This window comes from Calliphora vicina, chromosome 4 (assembly GCF_958450345.1).
Source record: "Calliphora vicina chromosome 4, idCalVici1.1, whole genome shotgun sequence".
Lineage (NCBI taxonomy): Eukaryota > Metazoa > Arthropoda > Insecta > Diptera > Calliphoridae > Calliphora > Calliphora vicina.
In genome coordinates this window covers 18192837-18219542 of record NC_088783.1, presented here as the reverse complement: position 1 = coordinate 18219542, position 26706 = coordinate 18192837, and the positions used below count along the sequence as shown (strand labels likewise).

General features: G+C 26.6%; 1 protein-coding gene across 1 annotated transcript in view; it reads left to right on the top strand.

The window, feature by feature from the left end:
• Positions 1-26706, top strand: part of Lim1 (LIM homeobox 1) — a 171071-nt gene that overhangs the window by 43070 nt on the left and 101295 nt on the right. The window contains exons 2-3 of the mRNA XM_065508152.1: positions 9164-9359; positions 10959-11188. Of these exons, the coding sequence (XP_065364224.1) occupies positions 9164-9359; positions 10959-11188 (426 nt within the window). The remainder of the gene's footprint in view (positions 1-9163; positions 9360-10958; positions 11189-26706) is intronic.

Here is a 26706-nt window from a genome sequence, read left to right as displayed (position 1 = left end):
ATGTACATAATTAAAACTTAAAACATTTTATTAAAAAAAAGTACTTTTATTTGGTACTTTTTCTTTTAAATATTAATAAAAACATTACTCTCAAAAAAGTATTTTTTGAAATTGGTGGTAATAGTGGTAAAAATTACAACCCAATTTTTATTAGAGGGAAAAGTTTCAATTAATTTTAACCAAAAAGTACTTTTTTCTGAAATTTTTTTTTTGATAAAATTTACGTTTCATGTAGGGTTTTTAATATCCCGACATTTTTTGATTCCCGGGAATCGGGAAATTTTTTTCTACATTCCCGGGTACCCGGCTATTCCCGAAATATATTATGATATTGTAAATAAGGAATTTCATATAAAAACTTAGTATTATAATTATTAAATATCAGAGCTTCGAATTAATTAATAAAATTTGAGTTTAATTCACTAAACTCTTAATCATTAATTAAAGAATGTCAGCCTTTCATTCCATAAATCCATTCATAATATTGATTTTTTTTAGATTCATTCCAAAGCCTTTGTTTAAACTGAATTATTTTAAAGTTAATTAATAACAGAATTTATTCAAACTTTGAATGATTAAATTTTTGTTTGATCAAATCATTTATAAAATTAATTGAAAAAATTGTCTTAAGCCTTTTTGTACTAGATTTAAATTGAAAAAGAAAAGTAAATAATTTAATAAATTTTTGAAGCTATTTGAAGAAGAAATTTAACGAAATTAGAATGATTCAATAAGAAATAAATTCTATAAATAATGAATTTACTTTATAAATTTTCATACGAAAAACCCCAAATAAATAATAATAATAATAATACGCGGTCTATTATTGCCGAGATATAAGCAAAAAACTGTAAACAACTTATAGTTCCAACTTGTTTTCTATGTATTTTCGTCAGTTTATAATTCCCGGGATTCCCGTCTAAAAATCCCGGGAATCGAGTAGTGAAAAATTGACAAAATTCCCGGGAAATTTGTACCGGGAATTCCCGGGATAAAAACCCTAGTTTCATGATTATTTTTGTACACTATATTTAAAACATGCAATTTTATAAAGAATATACTTTCGATTGGTACCTTTTCATGTAAATATGTAAAATTTGACTAAAAAAGTAAATAATGAAAATAATGATTTTTTTAAAAAACTTATTTCGTTTTTTTTAATATTCTAGTTAGATATTGGGTATTTTGTACTATTTCCTAGAAATATGTTAAATATTACTAAAAAGTACAAAAAAAAGTACTTTTTTGAAAAAAATATGTTTATTTTAATAGGCTTTCAAAGTTTTTGATATGAAATGTCAGTTATATTTGCATTTATTGGCATTTTGCGATGAGTGCCTTTAGGCATGCTTAAGTATTAGAGGGTTAAGATCACAAATTTTACTCGTTTTAGTAAAAATAAGTTCTAAAAAGTACCAAAAAAGGATTTTTTAAAAAAAAAAAGGTTTTAATTATTATGGATGTTCTAGTAAAATTTATAGCACAATAATGTTACAGGGAAAGCATTTTCGTTGGTACTGTTTCCTGCTGTTTTTTGAAAAAATAAGTTTTTTAAGATTTAATACATATTACAGCACAAAACATATTAAGGGCACAAATTTTTCCCGTTTTAGTAAAAAAGGGATAATTTTATTATATTTCTTTGTAAAAATAATATTTGAGGTTTTTTTTACCTTACTGTATTTAAAGCATAGAATTTTATAACAAAAAAGTACTTCTATCGTTAGTTTTTCATGTAAATATAAAAAAATTTAATAAAAAAAGTACTTTTTAGACTAAAAATAATTTTTGTTTATGTTGTAAAATTAAGAGCAGAAGAATGTTACGAGTACAGATTTGGCCACTTTTAGTTTCTTTTGGTACTTTTTTTTTATTATATAAGAGAAATGTTTATAAAAAAAATACCAAAAAAGTACTAATTTTGAACACAATATTTTTTTAAAACTTAAAAAACAAAAAATTTTGGCAATTTAAATAAAAAAGCTACTTTTCTTCTTAAGGTTTTACATTTGAAACCACTTAACATGAAAATATTTCACTAGGACCTACAAATATATTGTAATTTTGTTGAAATAGTCCAGTTGTCAAAATTTCTTCCCTGAGATAAAATTTTCCATTTACTAGACCCGGCTTGTTCCAGTTAGTTCCAGCAAGATACAATTTTAATGGAAACTGTTCACTATACAAAGATTTTAGTTATTTATTTTGAAGTTTTTTTGCTTCTAAATTAAAATCATTATTTCTTTATTTAAAAATGTTCACCATTCATTTATATACAAATATGTATAGACATTCAAATCATTTAAATAAAATCTTTAAATTTATTAAGTTCTTTGCAAATTTCACACATAACCATTTAGTTGTTGGCTTTCAAATAAAAAGCTGTGTGTGTGTATAAATAAATGACTCCTTAATTAGGAGCCCTGTAATTATTATCGGAAGAATAAACAGAAGCTGTTAAATGTTACGCAAATTTAAACGTTTGTGCCATTTTAACCAGTTGTTGCTTCTATCGCTCTCTCCATTTGAATGTAAGTAACCAAGCAAAAGCTGCAATTATGTACCTTAAAAACGTTTAATTTATGCCATTTTATAGCTGCAAGCGATCAACAACTCACAACAACCAAAAAAAAGAAAGGAACTGAAACCAAAAACTAAAACTTAAACATAAGAGCTATATAGAGCTTGATGTCCGTCTGGATGTCTGTCTCTGAAAAATACTCCCAGGTATTTGAAACAAACTAACTAACTATACATTCTTTCATTCAACAGCAGTTGAGTTGAGAGTTCAGTTGAGTTGTGCTGTTGCAAGCTTATAAAAATCATTTTAAATGCCAACACCTTGGCAGCAAAAAAACCAAAAATTATTTGCACATTTTTTGAACAAACTACTTAAACTCATATGGGAAATTTAAAATAAAACCAGAGTTGCGTACGTTTTTGTTTAGCTTGGACCCTCAACAAAAAAATATAAAAGGATGCATTTAAAATAGTCAAACAATGAGCAGCAACACTAACTAACTCTACTCCATCAGTATGAGCAGCAGCTTCAGCTTCAGCATCATCATCATTATTATCAGCAACCAGTGAAATAAAACCCCAAGCTATTTATGAGGGTGTTGTGTTGTTAACCACTGTTGTTTAGCTCAGTTTCTGTCCAAAGTATTTAAGGGGTTGCTGGTAGGTGGATCCATACATTTGCTTAAGCACACTCCCAAAACTGCAACCGTATAATGATACAGTGTCAAATATTTGCTCATTTAAAAAAAAAAAAAGATTTTTCAGGTTTTGTTTTAGAAAAGTTTAAAATGTTTATATGAAATGAAACCTGTGGAAACACAAAAGGGAAAAGGAAGTCTTAAGAAGATGCAAAATTTTGCCTTAGGGTTGTTAATAATGTTGATGTGTTTTTTGCTTAAAATAAAAGTAATTTCAAACATTATCAAGTCAATTTCTAGACAGACAGTTTTTTTTGTTTTTTTGTATTTTTTATTTTGCTTTATAATTTTCCCATAAAAAATCTACATTTATTTTGTTCGCAAAGTCTTTTAAAATAAAAACAAAATTTTAGGCAAAAACTTTTTATGGTTATTATAATAAGCAACCAAAATGTATAGAAAAAGTTTATTTTTACTATTTTATATGGTTTTTTTATTTAAATAAAAAATCACCTTTAAGTTTGAGTTATGAATTTAATAGCAAAACATAGTTGGACCTTAAGTTTCTAGAGGTAGCAATAAAACTTTTAATTTTATATGAACTTTATATGACAAATAAAAATTACAAAATTTGTCTACTAAATAATAGCAAGGCTTGACAATCCCAAAAGTTCTAGGAGACTGTCCCGAACTAGTGATTTTATCTATCCTTTAGGATGACAACTAGCATGTCCTAAGCAGCGGGTCAATTGAACCTTTTGGATTTCAATGCGACTGTCCAATAACAGATAACCAATTGACTTCTATCTGCACTACAAAGAACACATACGTGTCAAAAGCCCCAAAATATATACAGCCCAATTATGAATAAAAACAAGTAAGGAAGTATGGTCGGTCAAGCCCGACCATATAATACCCTATACTAAGTAAAAGAGCAAAAACAGTTTTCTTTTAAAATTTCAATAATTTATATTTTTGAGTGATTTTCGGAAGTGGGCCTTATATGGGGGCTATGACCAATTATGGACCGATCACCATGAAATTAGGTCGTGTGATTTATGTCTATATTAAAGTTAAGTATGTTGAATTTTGTGTGTGTACCAACATTTTTAAGCGATTTATGCACGTTAAAGTGATTTTCGGAAGCGGGTCTATATGGGAGCTATGACTAATTATAGACCGATCGTAACAAAATTTGGTGACATGAATTTTGGGTATATAAAACATATTTGGAGCGGAATTTGTGGATATACATATATAAATTAAACATTTATGACCGATAAAGTCCAATTTCGGGAGGACATTTGTATGGGGGCTATGTGTAATAGTGGACCGATTTCAGCCAGTTTCAATAGGCTTGGTCCTTGAGCCGAAAAAATAATATGTACCAAATTTCATCGAAGTATCTTCAAAATTGCGACCTGTACTCTGCGCACATCGACTCAGAAAATGATTCTAAGTCGATCGGTATACTTTAAGGTGGGTGTTAGACTAATATTTTTGAGCGTTACAAACATCTGCAGAAACGCATTATACCCTCCCTACTATGGTGGTGTAGGGTATAAATACCCGGGAGTTTTTTCCCATTGAATTTGAATAGGAAAAATGAGAAAAGGGAAAAAACTGCGGGGAAATTTTTAACTGCTGGGTTATATCATCACAATTTTTATAAAACCAGTTTGTCCGAATTACTCACAAAACGTTTAAATTGACTACACTCTAGACTACTTAGAAAAACTTAAGTGAAAATTGACTTCACGCTAGATTACCTGTGATGTATAATGTAAGCAATTGACTCTTCTCTGCGCTACAAAGACCAAATGCATGTCAAATAAGCCTAAATTTATAAATTGGATTCAGGTATTAATGACAATTATTCTCTATAAGGCATACATTGATTAAATGCTGAACTACTGGGATAATTGTTGAGACAATTGTCCCTGTGTTAAACTCTACACAATGCAGATAATCCATATACAGGCCATAATTTACTTGAATTGTGTTTGGTAGTGTCTTCGTATGTCATGTTAGAAGAGCGTGGCTAGGCTTGACAATGTTTGGTCATTATTTTAAAAACATCAAGCTTTGCAAGTGCTCTAAATACAGGTGTTTGTCTAACTTTAAATCTTTAAAGCAAACATGTGTAACAAGTTTTCTTAGTGCCTTATAATATTATTAAATTTTTTTTTTTTAATTTCAAAAGTTTTTTTTTCCAATAAACCATGAATTATTCTTGCAAACATTAAAAATTCTTTGCTGCTTTGTTTCAGTTCAGCTTCCAAATTCAAATAATATTCCATACTTTTTTTTTAATAAATATGCACAAATAAAGGCGGTGACCTAATAAGAAAAAAGTTTTGGTTTATGTATTTTTTCGTGTTTGAAACACGACCCAAACACAGCAACCTTAAAATCACAATGACCGTAAAGTGATGATGCGAGACTAAAAAGGCAAAGTAATTAGAGACAATCTTCTTCGGCAAAAAACAAAAAAAAAACACAGCAACAACATTGAACAGCAGCTACTTTTTAGTAGGGAATTTGAACACTTGAAAATTTAGTTTGAGTAGAAGAAAAGAGCAAGCACCATGAGAAATTCATTTGACCTGGACAAATTCACAAACTGACTGACTGACAAGATACAAATCGATACATGGTTTATAAACTAAAGAAATGAAAATAATACAGTGAAAGACAAAATTACTAAACAAATTTAAATTTTTTATTTATCTTCTACCTAAAATTTTAATTTGAGACTCAATTTTGGCTAAAATATTCCTGCTGCTGTAAAACTTTGTGTGTGTAAAGCACGCTGGCATCCAAAGTGTGACCATGATGTAATCGATTTTTAGCCAAAATATTTATTAGTCTTCTATGTTGTTTGGTAATGAAAATCAGTCAAATCGATTTAATAGAAACAAAGTTATGAACCAAAACATGGGACAACCTCAGAACGTTTTAAATTAAATTGTGTGTGTAAAACACGCTGGCTTCCAAAGTGTAAACTTGATAGAACCGATTTTTAGCCAAAATATTTGTTATTCTTCTATGTTGTTCAGTAATGAAAATCAGCCAAATCAGTTTAATAGATACAAAGTTATGAACCAAAATATGGGATAACCTCAGAACATTTTAAATTATTCAATATTCATTAAGAATAACTGCTCAATTTAGAACTTTAGAGAGCCTAATCCGTCACCTTAGTTACTGACTAGAGTATCCAAAACCGAAAACCGGTCAACCGGTTTTTTCATCTTTGTAAACTCCACCGGTTTCGGTTTTTTAAAATTTTCTGTTTTTTGGAGAACCTGTTTTTGTAAGACGGTTAACCGGTTTTAATGAAATATATTTTCTAAAGCTCATTCAAACATATTTATGAAAAACTTTGATACCATTTTTAAAAATATTGATTTATTTTATAGAAAATTTATGCATTTGACAACATTTCGTAAAAGATATCAAATAATTGCATGAAGAATTCAAAAATGCTAAATTTCCATTAAATAAAAATTTAATATAAACCGGTTAACCGGTTTTTTAAAAGACAATAATTGAAACCGGTTTTTTCAAAAACAAACTGTTTTGGTTAAACTGGTTCGGAAACCGGTTTTTTAAATTTGCAATTTTTTTGGACACTCTAATACTGACATAAAATTATTTAAATGAGACTTAATAAAGTATTCTGAGTCATTTTTTCGATGTCCTTTTGTGTGTGTAAAACACGCTAGCTGCCAAAGTATAACACTGCGATAAGCTATTTTTAACCAGTTTGCTGGTTGTTCTTCTAAGCTCATTGCTATTGAAAACCAGCCAAATCGGTTCAATAGAACCTATCTTATAAACCAAAATGTCAGACAGCCTCAGAAGGTTCTAAAATGTCCAATATCAATAGTAAATAACTGTTAAAGTTTTTGTTGTATCGTGTTTATATATCAGTAGAGATATAAAGAATTAATAGTAAATTTCTATGACTTTAATATTAAAAAAACAGTTTTTGGGCAGTTCTGATAAATTGTTTAAAATCAAAAAGGTAATTTTGCAGGCAAGACACCGATTTACATTTGAGCAAAAATGTTTGAGATCAAACCTGTGTGCTTGATGTCAATGTTCAAATGAATTTATATCATTTTAGTTACAGTTAAAGGATATTTGCAATTATACCTTTACTTTTGTTACTCACTGTATCTATTCGTTTTCAAAAATCTCCCAAAAACATTCGTTCGTTCGTTAACTGAAAGCAAACCCATCAATGTTGTTAATGATTATAATCAAAGCATTTACGTTAGTGAGTGATTAAACACTCACTGAATATATATTTTTCTTTATGGCTATGTTTCTCTTGTTACCGAGAAATCGAGAAAAAAAATCAGGAACAAAGAAAGAAAATAAACAACCAACTTTTTTTTCCACTAAAAATGTCAAAATTGACGGATGTCATCAATCAAAAATAATGTTTTTTTGCCCAAATAAAAAAAAAAAAAAAACTACATAGACTGTTAATCGCCAGACGTTGAATATATTGAATGAATATTTATGTCTATAAACTACAGAAGAAAAAAATATTGACTAAAATCAAGGTTAAATTTAATGTTTCAACATCAACAAATTATAAAAGTTCCAGGCTGCAGCAACAACTTGATGTTATAACAAAAAAAAAAAAAACAATTTTTGACAGCTTTTAACAAACCACCATGTCGTCTCTGATCAAAACGTCAAATGCAGGCTGCTGCTTGCTAACGCATGCAATGCATTATTGAGCCGAGCTGTAAGTGCAGCCATAAAACTTGTCGTTTTACACTTTTGTGCATCTTTTTTTTTTGGTTTGTTTGTGTGTTGTTGCCTTAATTATTTATATGTATGAATTAAATTTGCATATTTGTGTTGCTACTGTTTTGTTGCACGTCCTCCATTAAATCATTAAATCGTATAAAGTTCGATAATTTGCATTTGAGGTAGTCTGGCGTTTTTTTTCTTTTTTTTTTGCTTTCTTTAAACTGTCGTCTGATTTTCGGTAGCGGTAAAATTATAAATTTTAAGCAAAAATTTAAATGCAGTGCATTGTTTTTTTAACGTGGGTTAATTGATAATTAATTGGTTTGACAAATGTTTTATGTTTAAAAAGGGAAAATGTGAAATTTGTGTAAGCAATAAGGAACTGTCTTTATGATTTACGTTAGCAGTTAATTATTTTCAAAAATTTCTTAGTTTTCAAGGAAAAAATATGGGTTTTTTTATTTGTGTTTTGCCCTCCACCATCAATTGTGCCGAATGATTTAAATAATGGTCTAAAATCAAATCGATATAGCTAGCTCCCCCTATATGTGTGTGTAAAACATGCTCATGTCTTGAATATGAAACCATAACGAAGGAAAATCTATTAATATATTTATCATAGTCCTAGGCTTTTTGGTATTGAAAATTACCAACATCGGTTGGGTAGTTAAAAAATTATAAACCAAAACGTAAGACATCCTCAAATAAATTTGAAGTTTTAAACAAAATCAAATTCTACAATGCTTTTGCTGCTTAGCTTGTATTAATAAGCCATCTTATTGTTGTAGTTTAACTTGTTGCTGTATTTTTGAATGTGAGAAAAGGGCAGCAATGTTGAGACGAGTGTAATAACTTTTTTATTTTTAATTTTCTGTGTGTGTAAAACATGTTCATGAGTAAAATATGAAACCAAATTGAAGGAAATTCTCTTAAGTTGTTTATTATAGTTCTAAGCTATTTGGTATTAAAAATTAGTCAAATCGGTTAAGTAGTTAAAAAATTATGAACCAAAATTAAAGACCATTTTCCAAAAAAAATATTTTTTCGACTTAGCTTTTTGTTGCTTAGCTTGTATTGTTAGCCAGAATGTTGTTGTTGTATTTGTGAATGGGTGTTAATGGTTAACAATGTTGAGATGAGTGTAATTCTTTGATTTAGTTGAAGAATATTTAAGACTCTTGCCTTTTTAGATACATTTTTTAATTCAATAAATTTTCTTTTTATCTTTCTAGGACGTAGTGAACCGCCGGTCGGTGTTGGCGATCCCTGTGCTGGCTGTAATAAACCAATTTTAGATAAATTTTTATTAAATGTTTTAGAACGTGGTTGGCATGCGTCCTGTGTGCGCTGCTGTGAATGCCTTCAACCTTTAACGGATAAATGCTTTAGTAGAGAATCAAAATTATACTGCAGGAATGATTTTTTCAGGTGAGTTTAAAATAATATTTTTCAAAAATCTGTAAAAGCTTTGTGTTGAAAAGACACAAAACTCGGTTTTCAAATAGAGGAAATTTGACTGATAATAATAAAATTTCTGAAGATTCAGGAAAAACCTGTTAAGCGATATTCGATTAATCAACGTCTAGGCAAAATGTTTGATGTAAAATCGAATAATCGCTTCATTAGCCGGTAGAAAAGTGTGTCGATATCTGGCAAGAAATGTTACAAGCAGGAAAATATTTTCCCATTTAAGGTGGCCATCTTTGAACCACTGAAGCGCCGCTTAAGCCTAAAACTCGTGCCTCTAAATCTAAATATTTTGAAAGCTAACTCTCCCTTTATTGATGTTCCAAGTTATAATGAAATCTAACCATATTTACTAACTTTACGCGCAGAGAAAAAACATGGTTGCGGTAAACATATTATGTTTGTAGTCCAAACATATTATGATCATTTTAGTATAATAAAATATCATTTTATTCATAATATTTTCTTATCAATCATATTGTGATCTTATAACATCATATTATAGTCCAATATTATCATAACATGCTCAAACATGATCATAATCAGCCCAATTATGAATAAAAAATTCCACGGGAGTTTGTTCCCCGGGATTTTTTTCCCATTGAATTTGAATACAAAAATGAGATAAGGGGAAAAACTCCCTGGGAATTTCTATTCATAATTGGGCTTATTATGATCCAAAGAAATCACAATACGATTCAAAGTAATCATATTAAGGTTTAAAGTAATATTATAAAGAAGTTACATATTTACTAACTTTTATTTTGCTACCCAACTGTGACTGTACGGCGATTTCTTCCTAAAACCGCTCCCTTAGACACAAAAAATTCAATATTTATTTTTGTTGTTATTTTAACACACTGCTGTCATGAAGTTACATGAGTAGTGACAGTCAGAGAGTTGATTTATTTTCCTATTTAATTGTAAAATATAAATTAAAAAGAAAGATTCGAAAAAACAACAAAACAAAAAACCTCTAGAAAATCAATTAACTTTCTAACAATAAAATAAATATAACCGCCTGTCCGTCTGTCCATTTAAACGACCCAGAGAACACACGTCACTGAGGTAAAATTAGAATGGCAATAAAAACTACGGCGAGATGCCACTAAAGTAAAAGTCATTTTATGCAAAAAACTACAGAGAAGAAAAAAAAAACAAACACCTGCTAGTAATTTCAAATGATTGAGAGCAATAACAATTCAAAGTGATTTAAATGTTGGAGAAAAAAAAAAGAAAACAAATATATAGTAGTAGTTTTGATTGAGTGATTGACTAACTATTTCACAACAAACACAATGAAAAACAGTGAGACCTCAATTAAAAAAATCATCGATTAAATTTCTATTAAAAAAATTCCATTAACGAAATATCTCCAAATCTCAGAGAATTTTTAAGAATTTCATTTTAGTTAGAGTTTTTATTAGTTGCTTATATCGAGGTACCACTGTAATATTGACAAGGCAATTACAAAACATTAAATACGCGTTTTTATATGACTTTTTTGTTTTTTGTAAATTCTTTTTAAATCAATTATTATTTTTATTTATTCTCTATTAGACGCTATGGTACCAAGTGCAGTGGCTGCGGCCAAGGTATTGCTCCCTCCGATCTCGTTCGTAAACCTCGTGATAAGGTGTTTCACCTCAATTGTTTTACATGTTGTATCTGCCATAAACAGCTCAGTACGGGTGAACAACTCTATGTGCTGGACGAAAATAAATATATCTGCAAAGATGATTATTTACTTGGCAAAGCACCATCGATATGTGGCCATAATTCCTTAAGTGGTAAGTGTACTAATAATTTCCATATCCATAAACATACTTCCATTTCAACTTTTCTGTTTAACAAGGAATGAATGAATGAATGTCGGTAAAATATCTTTGACTAATTAGTGTGAAAATATTGTAGTAAATAGCTGAAATTATGTTGAGCTATTTTACAGATTTACAACTTTATATTTTGTTGGTGTAATACAAGAAAGAGACAAATGTGTAGTTGTCTTGGGGGATATAAGAGAATGATGTCTTATTTAAACATTTAACATAAATCTAAAATAGTGTTTTTATTAGAATTGAAGGTTTTGATGCAGCATTAAATTTCCTTCTAGGAAGTGTCTCATGCAGAAATTGATTTGTAACTAAACTGTCAGCTGTCAAACTGATTTTTTTGTTGCTTAAATTTGAGGATACCCTTTATGTATAAGTCTGTTATTTAGTTCAAAGCTTACACTGAACTTACTTTACATTTGCTCCCCGTGTTAGTGAAATCTACTTTTCAAAGCTTTAGGATTTAAAATAAATAAGCGATTTTTTTAAAATCCTAAAGCTTTGAAAAGTAGATTTCACTAACACGGGGAGCAAATGTAAAGTAAGTTTAGTGTAAGCTTTGAACTAAATAACAGACATATGATAACTATTTTTTTACATTTTAGCTTGAAAATAAATGAATTCGGGTAATCGATTATTCGACAATAATTGATCGAATAATTTATTATTCCAAATTGAAAAAATTTTTAAATTCGAATAAAAATCAATTTTTTCTTCGATTATTAGAATAATTTGTAACCATTTTTTTTTTTAAATTTTAGCTTGAAAATAAATTAATTCGGGTTATATTTTTCATTCTAAATTGAAAAATTTAATTCATTCGAATAAAAATTATTCATTCGATTATTCGACAATTATTGATCGAATAATTTTTTATTCTAATCTTAAAAAAAATATTTTTTTCTTCAATTATTCGAATAATTTGTTTATTTTTTTTTAATTTTAGCTTGAAAATAAATGAATTCGGTTAATCGATTATTCGACAATAATTGATCGAATAATTCTTAATTCTAAACAGAAAAAATTTTTAAATTCGAATAAAAATTATTTTTTTCTTCTTTTTATTTTAAACTAAAAAATTTTCGACAATTATTGAACGAATAATTTTTTATTCTAATCTGAAAAAATTTATTCATTCGATTAAAAATTATTTTTTTCTTCGATTAATCGAATAATTATACTTTTTTTATCTAATTTTAGTTTGAAAATAAATGAATTCAGTTAATCGATTATTCGACAATATTCTAATCTGAAAAAAATTGTAAATTCGAATAAAAATTATTTTTTTCTTCGATTATTCGAATAATTTGTAACTATTTTTTTTTTAATTTTAGCTTGAAAATAAATTAATTCGGGTATTGTTTTTCATTCTAAACTGAAAATTTTAATTCATTCGAATACAAATTTTTCATTCGATTATACGACAATTATTGATCGAATAATTTTTTATTCTAATCTGAAAAAATTAATTCATTCGAATAAAAATTATTTTATTAGAATAATTTGTAACTATTTTTTTTAAAAAAAAAACTGAAAAATTAAACTCATTCAAATAAAAATTATTCATTCGATTATTCGACAATTATTGATCGAATAATTTTTTACTCTAAACTGAAAAAATGTATTCATTCGAATAAAAATATTTTTTTCTTCGATTCGAATAATTTGTTTATTTTTTCTTAATTTTTGCTTGAAAATAAATGAATTCGGATATTCCATTATTCGACAATAATTGATCGAATAATTTTTTATTCAAATCTGAAAAAAATTATTCATTCGAATAAAAATTATTTTTTTCTTCGATTATTCGAATAATTTTTAACCATTTTTTTTCTTAATTTTAGCTTGAAAATAAATGAATTCGGTTAATCGATTATTCGACAATAATTGATCGAATAATTTTTAATTCTAAACTGAAAAAATTTTTAAATTCGAATAAAAATTATTTTTTTCTTCGATTATTCGAATAATTTGTAACTATTTTTTTTTTTAATTTTAGCTTGAAAAAAAATTAATTCGGGTATTGTTTTTCATTCTAAACTAAAAAATTTTCGACAATATTGATCGAATAATTTTTTATTCTAATCTGAAAAAATTTATTCATTCGAATAAAAATTATTTTTTTAAAAAACTGAAAAATTTAATTCATTCAAATAAAAGTTATTCATTCGATTATTCGACATTTATTGATCGAATAATTTTTTACTCTAAACTGAAAAAATGTATTCATTCGAATAAAAATATTTTTTTCCTCAATTATTCGAATAATTTGTTTATTGTTTTTTTTAATTTTAGCTTGAAAATAAATGAATTCGGGTATTCCATTATTCGACAATAATTGAACGAATATTTTTTTATTCTAATCTGAAAAAATGTATTCATTCGAATAAAAATTATTTTTTTTTTCGATTATTCTAATAATTATTTACTATTTTTTTTATAATTTTATCTTGAATATAAATGAATTCGGTTAATCGATTATTCGACAATAATTGATCGAATAATTTTTAATTCTAAACTGAAAACATTTGTAAATTCGAATAAACGTTTTTTCTCTGATTATTCGAATAATTTGTAACTATTTTTTTCTAAATTTTAGCTTGAAAATAAATTAATTTGGGTATTGTTTTTCATTCTAAACTAAAAAATTTTCTACAATTATTGATCGAATAATTTTTTATTCTAATCTGAAAAAATTTATTCATTCGAATAAAAATTATTTTTTTCTATTTTTTTTAAAAAAAACTGAAAAATTTAATTCATTCAAATAAAAATTATTTATTCGATTATTCCACAATTATTGATCGAATAATTTTTTACTGTAAACAGAAAAAATTTATTTATTCGAATAAAAATTATTTTTTTCTTCGATTAATCGAATAATTACAACTTTTTTTATTTAATTTTTGTAACTAATAATTTGTAACTATTTTTTTTTAATTTTAGCTTGAAAATAATTAATTCGGGTATTGTTTTTCATTCTAAACTGAAAAATTTAATTCATTCGAATAAAAATTATTCATTCGATTATTCGACAATAATTGATGGTATAATTTTTTATTCTAATCTGAAAAAATTTATTCATTCGAATAAAAATTATTTTATTCGAATAATTTGTATTTGTCATTCAAATAAAAATTATTCAATCGATTATTCGACAATTATTGATCGAATAATTTTTTACTCTAAACAGAAAAAATTTATAAATTCGAACAAAAATAATTTTTTTCTTCGATTATTCGAATAATTTTTATTTTTTTTTCTTCGATTATTCGAATAATTAAATTTTTTTTTAATATTTCATTCTAAACTGAAAAATTTAATTCATACGAATAAAAATAATTTTTATTCAATTATTTGAACAATTTTTATTCGAATATCACCCTAAGTTTAACACAAAATCATTTATTTCAAAAAAACATTTAATTTTGTACAAAAAAGTGCTCATTTTACAAAAAAAAACTCTAAAAAAATTAAAAAAATCGCTAATATTCCATACAAAATTACATTATGTCGGTTTCTTTTTTTTTCTTCAATTACACCTAATTTTAAATCTTATACCTTAACTTTACTGCCTATTTAGTACTCTGAAATATAACAATACAGGCCATCTTAGGATTTTCTTTATATATTATAATGTTAGGAGCAGGTAAACATTCAGCCACAAGTTAAAATGGTAAAATGTTTTAGTTTAGCAAATATAGGTTTAAGTTTTACGTACAAAATTGAAACAAAAGTGATGTTGTTGGTGAACATAATGCTAAACGCAAGCAATTGTTGTTGCCATACAAAATGTTGAACCATGTCTTGCCAAACAACAAAAGCCATTGAAATCCTTGCTTGCATACTCATCAACTGCAATTGCATTTTAGAAGTTTTAGATTTATGCTCGTAAATTATCGTTTTTTGGATTTAACTGGTAATGCACACATATGGAAATACATACCTCACAAAATTTAAATCTATCTACAACAACAACAAGCTTTTTAAGCAGCAGCTATTGTTTTAATGTTGTATAACTAATAACAATAACAACAGACTCTTGCCACAAAAACGTTTTGATTGTTTAAATTCGGTCGGTACTGTTACCCACTGTATCAAAACTAAAGTACACAAAGTGTTTAGCTCTGTATGGAAGTGTGTGTGGATATGTATCTGTGAGTGTGTGTATGTGTTTTTGTCACGATAAATATTAAACAATAACACAACCTTAAATAGCAAAGTGTACAAATACATCTATTGTTTCCAACACACATCCATCCATACCAACTACAACCAATGGCTTTTTGTAAATTCATATGCATGTGAATACATGTGTGTGTGAAAGAGTATCTGTGTTTTTGTGTCTGTGTTTGTATTTTGAGTTTATTTGTTTAGCTTTAGTTTATGATAAAATGCATTTAGTTGAGGCTAAATCGCATTTAAGCAATTTTACTAAATAACACTTGGGGAATATTTATCAACAACAATAACATGAACAAATTACACTTTTCTAATTATACAAATACATATACAAACACACATACACACATACACACAGATACACTCATGTACCAACAGAAAACTATAACTATATGCACATAGATAAGTAGTTAATTATGATGATTTTTGATGAATGATTTCAAATAGAAAAAATATACATATTACACTTAGAGAAAATTAAAGAAAAAAAGCTACTAATATAAACAACACAGCATGAAATTGTCACAATTAAAGGACAACAACACAGGAATAGGGCAGCTACCAAAGGACCAAACACAATGTATTAAAATGTTAACTAAGAACAAAAATTGGTTTAAAGTTTACTGCAATCCAAAGAGTATTAAAATATTTGTTGTTAATTTTGAAACTGTTTAAACATTAATCCTTGTAATAACAACAAACTATAATTTCTCTCCGTGTATGATTTTCTACACAACATTTTCAGTTTGTTTAAATGTTTGTTTTTTTTGTTCATCTCCAAATAGAATGGCTCTGTCATGCTTTGGGTATAATTATGCATATTTTATCATTTAGCCATCAAAATGCGATAATCATCACGACTAAAACTATAAAACACAAATATAATAATAATAACGAGTACCAACAACTACAACAATAATCATAATAATAACGCTAGCAAAATCTCCATGATTCATTATTAATTATGGTCAAATACCAATGCAAAATTTTGTTTATAAATAGAAATAATAATATAATAACAAAAAAAATTAGTTGTTTAAAATAATTGTTTAAGCTTATAAATATTTGTGAGATGAGATTTAAACAATAAATTGATTAAAAAAAAATAATTAATAAAAATGGATTTTAAAATTTGACAGTTTTGATAAAAATACAATAGAAAAAATGAGATGAGTTAACTGATAAAGACTCTAAAAGCATAAAAACTTACTTACTTTTTTAAAAAGTAGTGAAAATTTTGTTAGTAGGAAGTAATGAATAAAACTTAATTTTGAAGGAAAAGTACTTTTTCAGAAAGTACCATGTGAAAGAAAAGTACTTTTTTAGAAAGTACCCTGTGAAAGAAAAGTACTTTTTCAGAAAGTAAACTGTACATGGAAAGTACTTTTTTACAAGAAGTACCCTGTGAATGAAAATACTTCTTGAAAGTACCGTATGAAAGAAAAGTACTTTTTGTAATACAGTACCTTGTAAATAAAAGTACTTTTTTTAAATATATTTTTTAGTACTTTTTCAGAAATTAAAATGAAAAGTACTTTCTTACAAAAAGTACCCTTTTAGGTACCCTGTACATGGAAAGTACTTCTTTACAAAAAGTACCCTGTGCAGAAAAAAAAATACTTTTTGAAGGTACCATATAATAGAAAAGTAATTTTTGAAATAAAGTACCCTGTAAATAAAAAGTACTTTTTTCAAATCATATTTTTTAGTACTTTTTCAGAAATTAAAATGAAAAGTACTTTCTTACAAAAAGTACCCTTTTAGGTACCCTATACATGGAAAGTACTTCTTTACAAAAAGTACCCTGTGAAAAAAAATACTTTTTGAAGGTATCGCATAAAAGAAAAGTACTTTTTGTAATAAGGTAACCTGTAAATAAAAAGTACTTTTTCAAATACATAGTTTTCTTTACTACTTTTTAAGAAATTATTCTGCTAGAATAAAGAAAGTCCTTTTAAAATGGTACCATGTACTTTTTAAAAATGTACCCTGTAATAGAAACGTACTTTTTTTCATATAGTATGTGGTAAAACAAAAGTACTTTTTTAAAAAAAGTGCCATGTGAATGAAAAAACTTTTTGAAAATGCCGTATGTAAGAAATTGTATTTAGAAATTGCACTGTAAACAAAAAGTTCCCTTTGAAAAAAGGTACTTTTTCAGAAAGTACCCTGTACATGAAAAGTACTTTTTTATAAAAAATACCCTGTGAATGAAAATACTTTTTTAGGATACTGTATAAATGAAAAGTACTTTTTGTTATAAAGTAACCTGTACATAAAAAGTACTTTTTTTCAAATGGTACTTCTTTAGAATTTCTTTAGAAATTTCTGTGTAAATCAAAAGTACTTTTTTACAAAAAGTACTTTTAAAAAACATACCGTATGAAAGAAGATAAATTTTTTCATATAGTATTGTTTTCTTTTTGTTTGTAAAAGTGTGGACTGTTAAACAAAAGTACTTTTTTAAAAATGTTCCCTGTCAAAAAAAAGTCAATTTTTAAAAAAGTACTCTGTTATAGAAAAATATCCTGTTAAAGTAAAGTACTATTTTAAAAAATACTTGTTTCGGTTTAAAAAAAGTTGCGTGAAAAGAAAATTGTACCTTAGCATTTATTGAACTATCATTTCAAAATTATCATTATTACACTAAGTACTTATTCTTAAAATACCTTTAAAAAAGTTTATTTTAGAAGTTTATAAACTCTATAATTAAAATGATACCTTTAAAAAAGGTTAATTTAAAAAAACTGCTTCTAAAAAGTACAATTTTATTTAGGTTATTTTGACATACTGTTACGTTTTTACCTTTTAAAAGCGGTGGTTTATTTCCTTTTAATAATCCAGTTACTTTTGATTGTAAAAGAAAGCAGTTTAGTAGTTTAAAATTGTAACAAGTCTTTATTTATTCAAATTTACACAACAACAGTTTAAATAGTCACTCTCTTTTAATACAAATACTTTAAAAACACACTGGTAATGTATAAGAATACATTGGTAATACAGTTGATGATAATTCTAACAGCGCCTATGATAAACTGACTGGCATCTGGCATCTTCCAGCTGTTTCATGAATTATCTTAACGACCAAAACTAGTATGTTCTATTTCTAGAGATTTTAGCAACTTCAATGTTAATGTTAGCAGCTTTAACATTTAATGTTGCCATAGTTACTTACAAACAATGTTAATAACAGCGTGTTATCAACATTGTTGATGAGTAGAAATGTTTATAAACATGATGAATGTAGCAATCAGCCGTTACATACCGTTAAATTCAAATCGCTAATGCAAATGCTTTACAATACATATGTAGTACCTTAAAAATGTATAATTAAAGAAATAATTGTAAGAATGTAATAACGAAGAAAGTATCAGTTAAGAAAATAAGCATTAAAAAATGTGCCTTTTGAGAAATGTATCTTAAGAAAAAGTACTATTTATTAAAGTACATTTTAAATAATAATTTACTTTAATAATGTGAATGAATAAAATAAAACAGTACTTCGGAGGAATAAAATCATGGACCTATATTGAGAGTATTCGTGGATAATTTCAGCCAGCTAGCTCCTTTCTTTTTCGGCCTATATTGTTTTCGACAGCCAGACAGACGAACGGATATAGCTAGATGGTCTTAGAATGTTTTGAGGACCAAGATATATACTTTTGTGGATCTATGATGATTATTTCGATGTCTTACAAACAGGGCTGCTCGATAATTTTGATGATAAATTACCGAAAATATAGGCATAATAGTCACTTTCATTTTAAAGAAGCTGCGAAATATCAGGAATGCAAAAACACATTCTAATTTTACATATTTAATCAATGTTTTTATACCTTCGTGAGAAGGGTATATATAAGTTTGTCATTCCGTTTGTAATTTCTACATTTTTCATTTCCGACCCTATAAAGTATATATATATTGGATCCTTATAGATAGCGGATTCGATTAAGCCATGTCCGTCTGTCTGTTGAAATCAATTTTCTGAAGACCCCAGATATCTTCCGGATCCAAATCTTCAATAATTCTGTCAGACATGCTTTCGAGAAGTTTGCTATTTAAAATCATGAAGAAAAAACCGGGACAACCTCGATTTTTGATCTATATCTGGATTACTAAGTCATTAATATAGACAATATGGATATCTAATGATAGATATTTCAAAGTCTATTGCAACGATGTAGATAAAGCTAAGTAAGTTGGACCTACAGTGGGTCAAAATCGGGAAAAATATTTTATCAAAAAATTTTTTTTGTCATACATTTTTTTTCCAAAAAAAAAAATTTAAAAACTAAAAAAAAAAAATTGGAAAAAACTTTTTTTAAAAAAAATTAAAAAACAATTAAAAAAAAATGTTTGAAAAACAATTAAGAAAAAAAATTAAATTTTGTTTACCTAAAAAAAATTATTTTAAAGTATAATTTGGTGAAGGGTATATAAGATTCGGTACAGCCGAATATAGCTCTCTTTCTTTATTTTTTGTTTTTTTTAAATTTAAGTCGGTTTTTAATAATCTGTAGACTAATGAATCCATTTTTAAGGATTAACTCCACTAAAAATCTTTCAAAATAAGCAGGAGAATATGGCATTTTAATACTTTATTAGAGAGAACAAGGAAAATTAGATAGAATTTTATGGAAAGCAAGTTAAATTTTGTCCCAAAGAACTGCAGAACACTTCAATTATGTTTGTATTAAATCCATTCTACTACTGTTTTGTTAATTTCTTTTTCAAAATTCTATTTCCTTTTATAAATATTTTCCTATTTTCTTATTATCTTTTCTGTTATTTATTGAATTGTTTAGCATATTTTCCTAGCATTGTGATAAATACAAAATATTTCTAAATGATAGCCAATCATAACAATAAAATCCTTAATAATTTTGTAGTTATTAGCCTTAAGTGAAATAGTTAGAAAAAAAAACAAATCCATATCCTACAGGTAATAAATATAATAATTTGGTAAAATTTTGTATTTAATATTTTAAAAAACCAATAATTTAAAAGCCAGTCTGACCAAAAAAGAGAGTAGGAGTAGAAAATGAGAATTTGCATATCATTTCCGCTTTTGCGGCCCGGCCCCATAAAGATGCTTTAGTTTTGTATAAAAATCTAAAGTTGTGTGGTTGCTGGCAAGTCTGTGTGTGTGAGTTAAAGTGCGTGTTTATATTTGTGCATTTCCGTTTCTTTAGATGTGAGTGAACAAAACAGTCTTCATTCAGCCTGAGTTTTGTTATAGCTAGCAATGTTATAAGTGTGTGTGTTATGAAAGCATTTACCTTAAATATAAACTAAATTTAGCAAATATTTAGTTTCTTGGCCCGACACACAAACTCACATTATTAGGGTTTTGTTTAGAGTCCATCTTGGCTTTAATATGGGCACTTAGAGAGTTTAGTTTATCTTTGTAGTTTTTAAGTTTTTGTTGTGTTTATTTTCCATAAAATGTCGGCTCTAAGATTTTCTCTAAAGCACAACACAAATACAAACATATTAAGAAGAGCCTGGCAAAAGATTTTACATACATACGTATATGCATTTCCATAGAAATGTGCCTCATGACCGGAAATAAAATGTCATGTTCCAATGTCGCGTTCAGGTACATAAATCATCGTTTGTTATCAGTACTCCAAGATTGTTCTATTGAAGTTGCTGAAAATTTTAATTTACATCAAAATTTTGTAACTTTAACTAAAACAAACAAGTTACATATGTCGCGTGACAAATCATATTAAAGTTTATAAAACAAGTCAAGTCTCAATTGATAGCTACATTGCTGCATTTTAATATAAAAAACAATTCTTTAATATATTTTTGCTAAAGGAAGCGAAAACGAGGTAAATTTTTTGTCACGTTCGCTAGACCATGCTAATTGCTAATATATTGGAAACAACTTATGTAAATAAGAAAAAAAAATGTATCAGATTTCTTAATTTTCTTTCACTTCAAAGGCTTATGAATGTCGCGTTCGTGTTCGTGGAAATGCCCATATGTGTTTACGTTTGTTTGTATGTATGCATAAATATTTATTTATGTTTAAAAGTCTAAGAGTATGTGTTTACAATTATTGTATGAGTAAAAGTTGTACATCCTTTTGAATTTGCTAAAAGTTTTTAGTTTATTACCTTAATAGCCGGAATACACTATTAAAATGGTATGCTTGTGTGTGTGCCTGTGTTTAGATTATACAAATACATTTTTTATGTATAAAATAAATACATGTAGCAAATAGTTTGTACAATAATTTAAGGTAAATTAAAATTTAATTTTGCTAAATTTAAAGGAATTTTATGAGATTTTGAAAAAAATATATGATGATTACTAAAAACACTTCCATAGTCTTTGAATGTTTAACAATGAATAGACAAAGAACTACAGCAAAAAAAAATAACTTCTAAAGAAGCATAAAAGAAGTAGAATTAGAACTCTGACAAATATTTATATATTATTTTCTCTTTAAACATAGTCCTATTAATATGTTCAAGCTACTTGCTTAAACCATATATAAAATCTTAACATTAATTTTACACCCATCATACTAATGATTAACACGTGCTGGACTTTAATTTATAATAAATTTTTTTTCAATGAAACGTTTTTTACTAAAACTAAAGATCAATGAATTTAGTTTCTACATTTTAATATTGTATAGTTATTAAACAAGTAAACATTTCTATAAAAAAAAATCTCAAAAATGCCTACATCTAACAAATTTTACAGTCTATTTATAAACATATACAAAAAAAACTTTAACTGCTTTAAAATACCAAAAATAAACCAAACTAAAAAAAATGGCTCAGCTTTAATACCGTATTAAAGTTTTACAAAATAAAACAAAAACCCATAAAAGGATGCTGCTCTCTTGAAATTTGGTTAAACTCTATAAAAAATGCTTAAAACGCATGCTCCATTTTGCAAAAAGGAGTTTGCGCCTTATGTCTATACTTTAGGAGACACCATTTTTTTATGCTCTTAAAAGTATGCTTTTGTTTTTTTTCTGTATTGTATACACAAAATGGCTGTCTTTTTTAAATCTATTCTATATATTTTTTTTGAGTTAGTAAACCCCCTTCTTTTTTCTTTCTGATGGGGGAGGGGGGATTTAAAGGGCGTAGTGTGGTAGTTTTTGAGGATATTTCTTGTATAAGTTTGTATTTTTTTTCGTGCTCTCTTGACGATTTCTTGGATTGGAATTTTTTTTTTGAGGAGCATAATTTTTTGTATACTTTGGGGTGTTAGTGTAGTGGTGTTGGTATTGGGTTTGTCAATATTTAACAAGTTTATGGTTTCAAAATGATAGGTTTAAATTAAAAGTACCTTTTTTAGTATTTTTATTGAAAGCGAAATTTTTTAAAGGTAAAAGTACTTTTTTATAAAGTCTAAAAAGAAAAAGTTTTATAAGCTAAAAGTACTTTTTAAAAAAGTACTTTTTTCTTAAAATGTTGTTTTTAGTATCTTTTTTTTAAAAAAAAAGAACTTGTTTAAGAATGAATGTACTTTTTAACAAATATTTAATAGTTTATGGTTTCAAAATGATATGTTTACATAAAAAGTACCTTTTTAGTAAGTTTGAAAAGTACTTTTATTAAAATTTTTTAAAGGTTAAATAACTTTTTTTATATAGTCTAAAACGAAAATGTGTTATAAGGAAAAGGTGCTTTTTTTTAAAAAAAAGTACTTATTTCTTATAATATTGTTTTCAGTACCTTTTATTAAAAAAAGAACATGTTTAAGAATAAAGTTACTTTAGAACAAATATTTAAGGTTTTTAATAAAAAGGTACTATTTTTTTAATAAATTTAAAAAGTACTTTTTTAGGAAAAAAGTTAATTTTTAAAGTAGTGGTTTTTTAATGTAAGTTTTCATTTAAAAGAAAAGCGAGAAGAGGAGGGTACTTTTTCTTAAATTACTTTACTTTTTTCTTTATGAAGAAATGAGTCAATATTTTTACAAAATTATGCATTTGTTTAAGAAAGAAATTACTATTGATCATATATTTAGTAGATGATTTGAATAAAAAAGTTCTTTTTCTTACTATTTTAATAGAAATGGGTAGTTTTTAATAAAAGGTACTTTTTTTTAAAAGGTACCTTTCAATACAAATAAGTACTTTTTGATACAAAAAATAAATTTTAAGAGAAAAACGAAAGAATGAAATTATTTTGGTTAAAATTTAAATATATTGTAAAAATGTACTTTTTTAAAAAAGTACTTTTTTATAAAAATATTTTTTTTTTAAGAAAACAGTTAGTGTTCAATAAAGAAATCCACGTTAAATTAATATTTCTTTTGAGAAAGCCAAAAAATGTTTCTTTTATTAGGGGAAAAATGTTCTTTTTATAGAAAGTACTTTTGTACAAGATGTTTTTTTACAGGAAAATTAGCTTATCTCACCAATGTATTTAATCAATGAAGAACGTACTTTTAACACCAGCTTTTTAAATGATTTTAATAATACATAGTTTTACCTAAAAGCAGGCATTAGAATTTGTCTTTGAAGCAGCCTCCATAAAAGCTTAAGATTGAAGGCAACTACTTTATAGCTAAAATTAACAATTTGGAAAGAATTATATCATATTTCTGCTAATAAATGCTACTACTACTAAAATTGCATCCCCAAATTTTAAATACGTTTAACAAATTTGCTACAAATATGATAAATAAATAATATACATTTATTTATCATATTTGTAGCAAATTTGTTAAACGTATTTAAAATTTGGGGAGGCAATTTTAGTAGTAGAGTAGCATTTATTACCAGAAATATGTTTTGATATATTTAAGTAGAGCTCTTGAGATCCCTAAGGCTTTTCTCGATTATTAGGCATATTTTTCCAGCCATAAATAGGACTATATTTAAAGTTTTTCAAAGTAAAAACGATGTAGTAACATTGTCCCCAAAGTAGGCAACATAAAGTTTCCGTGTAGTTCCAAAATACTTCGATTAATAAAAATAAAGACTATTAATCTAGTCTTCAAGCCTCTAATGATTTGGTTGCCCCTATTCTTTTGTCTTTTATTAAGAAAAAACTTAAAAATTTTCAGTGTAATTTTATTGATTTTAAACATTTGGCATGGGAGATACAATGAGAATCAAATGAATCGCTTATTTCAAAAACCAGTCAAGCAATAAAAAAATTGAAAATTTAAAAAAAAACAGCTAACGTTTATAATTACAGAGTTTTTGATAATTAAGACGCCTTTGAGTAGCCAATTATATGCAACATATTTTATATTTGAAATTTCCTAAACTTTTAATCCCAAAAAGTAGGCAACATTAATGGTAATATACCTTTTAAAACATTGGCCCATAATCATAGTCAAAAATAAAGTACATTTTAAGAGAATTAAACTCGACTTTACTTAAGAGTGGACTTTAGGTCTATCATAGACAAGTTAAAGTATACTTCTGACGCTGAAGTCGACTCTAAATATAAAACTAGCTGAAGTTGTTTTTAACTCGTTTAACAACAATCAATCAGCTGTTCTTCGCCGAGTAAAAAAGTTCGTCACAAAGTAAAAAATGTTTAAGTTACAAGATATTGGTAGAGATTTTTCAATTATTGAACAGTTATCAATAAAATTAGTACCAAAATATCGTAATTATTAATTAATCTTATCTTTTCCATTTTTGCACAACAAACAACTTTCTCTCTTTAGATGTCCCGGTTACTTTTATTGTTTACGTTTTTTGGATTTTTTTTTAATTTTGTATGTCAGCTGTTAAGCGTTCCAATTGTCTGATTTTTGTTGTATATTGTATGAAAACATGTTCTACATTTGCGGTGACACCCAGTTAAAGTCGGTTCAATTTAAAACATACTTTAATTTTGACTATGGTTGCAAATTAATAAAAAGCAGGTTTTTATTTTTAAGTTGTTTTTAAATAGAACCGACTTTAGTGTTTGACTATGATTATGGGCCATTATGTTTAAAATATTAAGCTTAAATTAACTCTCTAAAATGATTTTATTAAACATAAAGCTGGTCTCTTAAATTTGTATTTGCGCCTAAAAGTAGGCAATTTTAATTAATATTAACAACAGCCTAAAAGTATGTTTTTGGCAAACACCTCTTAAAATGTATTTTTAAAAGCCTGAATTCATCAATCTTAACAGTTAAAATTATTCACAACCTTTAGCTTCATTGAAAAGGTACCTTTTCATATAAAAAATTTTAGTACCAGGTACTAAAGTAAAAACAAATTAACTGACTTGCCAAGTATAACACAATGCTGGCCATAAATGGGAGAGTATGAAATGAAAACTGAGTTCACAAATACATACATATAAACATACATAGACATATGTATGTATTTATGTGTAAAATATTTGTCTATATATAAATCTTTATATATACTATGTTTGTAGGTATTCGATTATAACAATTTCAACATGTAGATATGTAATATTAAGTACAAAATTTTTAAGTAAAATTTTTTTTTTTAACTTGCTGTATTTGAGTATAACGTGCGTATGTATAAGTAAATGTACATGTATTTACAATTAACATAATTAGTCGAGAAGGTGTTCAGTTTATATGTATATAATTTTTTTTTTTAATTTTTTGCTATTGCTACAGTCGTTGTTGCTGTTCTATATATATATTTATATATGTAGATATGTTTGCTGCTATTATGTACTCCATAAGGTCATTAATGTTTTGATTTTAATTGCGTTAATTACGTTGTACGGACTATTTATAAAAATTTCTTGCTGTGTTTCGCCGTAAAGTAGACAACAATTCTTTGTTACTTAAACAAAAACTGCTGCCAACCAACAAAAAGGAATTCCTTTAAATTGTTAATTGTTTTGTATGTGGTGTGTGTGCAAGTGTAAATGTGGTGTGTGAGCAGGAGTGTGACTTCAATTCAATCAAAAATCAGTTGTATTGAAAAATATCTCACCGACAAAAAAAAAATAAAAATAAAATAAATAAAGAGAAAAGTGTGAAAAAGCAACAACAGCAACTAAATCAAACCAGGAAAAAAGCAATGAAAAGTGAAAAATCAATAATGTTTAAAAAAAAATTCTACAGAAATTTATGGCTGCTGGTTTATAGTAAACCACTACAAGCCGACGGAAAACTGACATTGCAGCAAACTGTCATACTAAAGGAAATAAAAGAAAGAGTGTTTGGTATTGAAAGGTAGTCAAATGAGTGCAAAATTAAGTGTCTTTGAGTGTGGCAGAGAGAGAGTTTTTTTTTTTGTAAAGGACATTTTAATTTAAATTTAAATCAGGAAAAAAATTATTATAACGGAAATTTGCTTTAATATATACAAGTTTTTTATG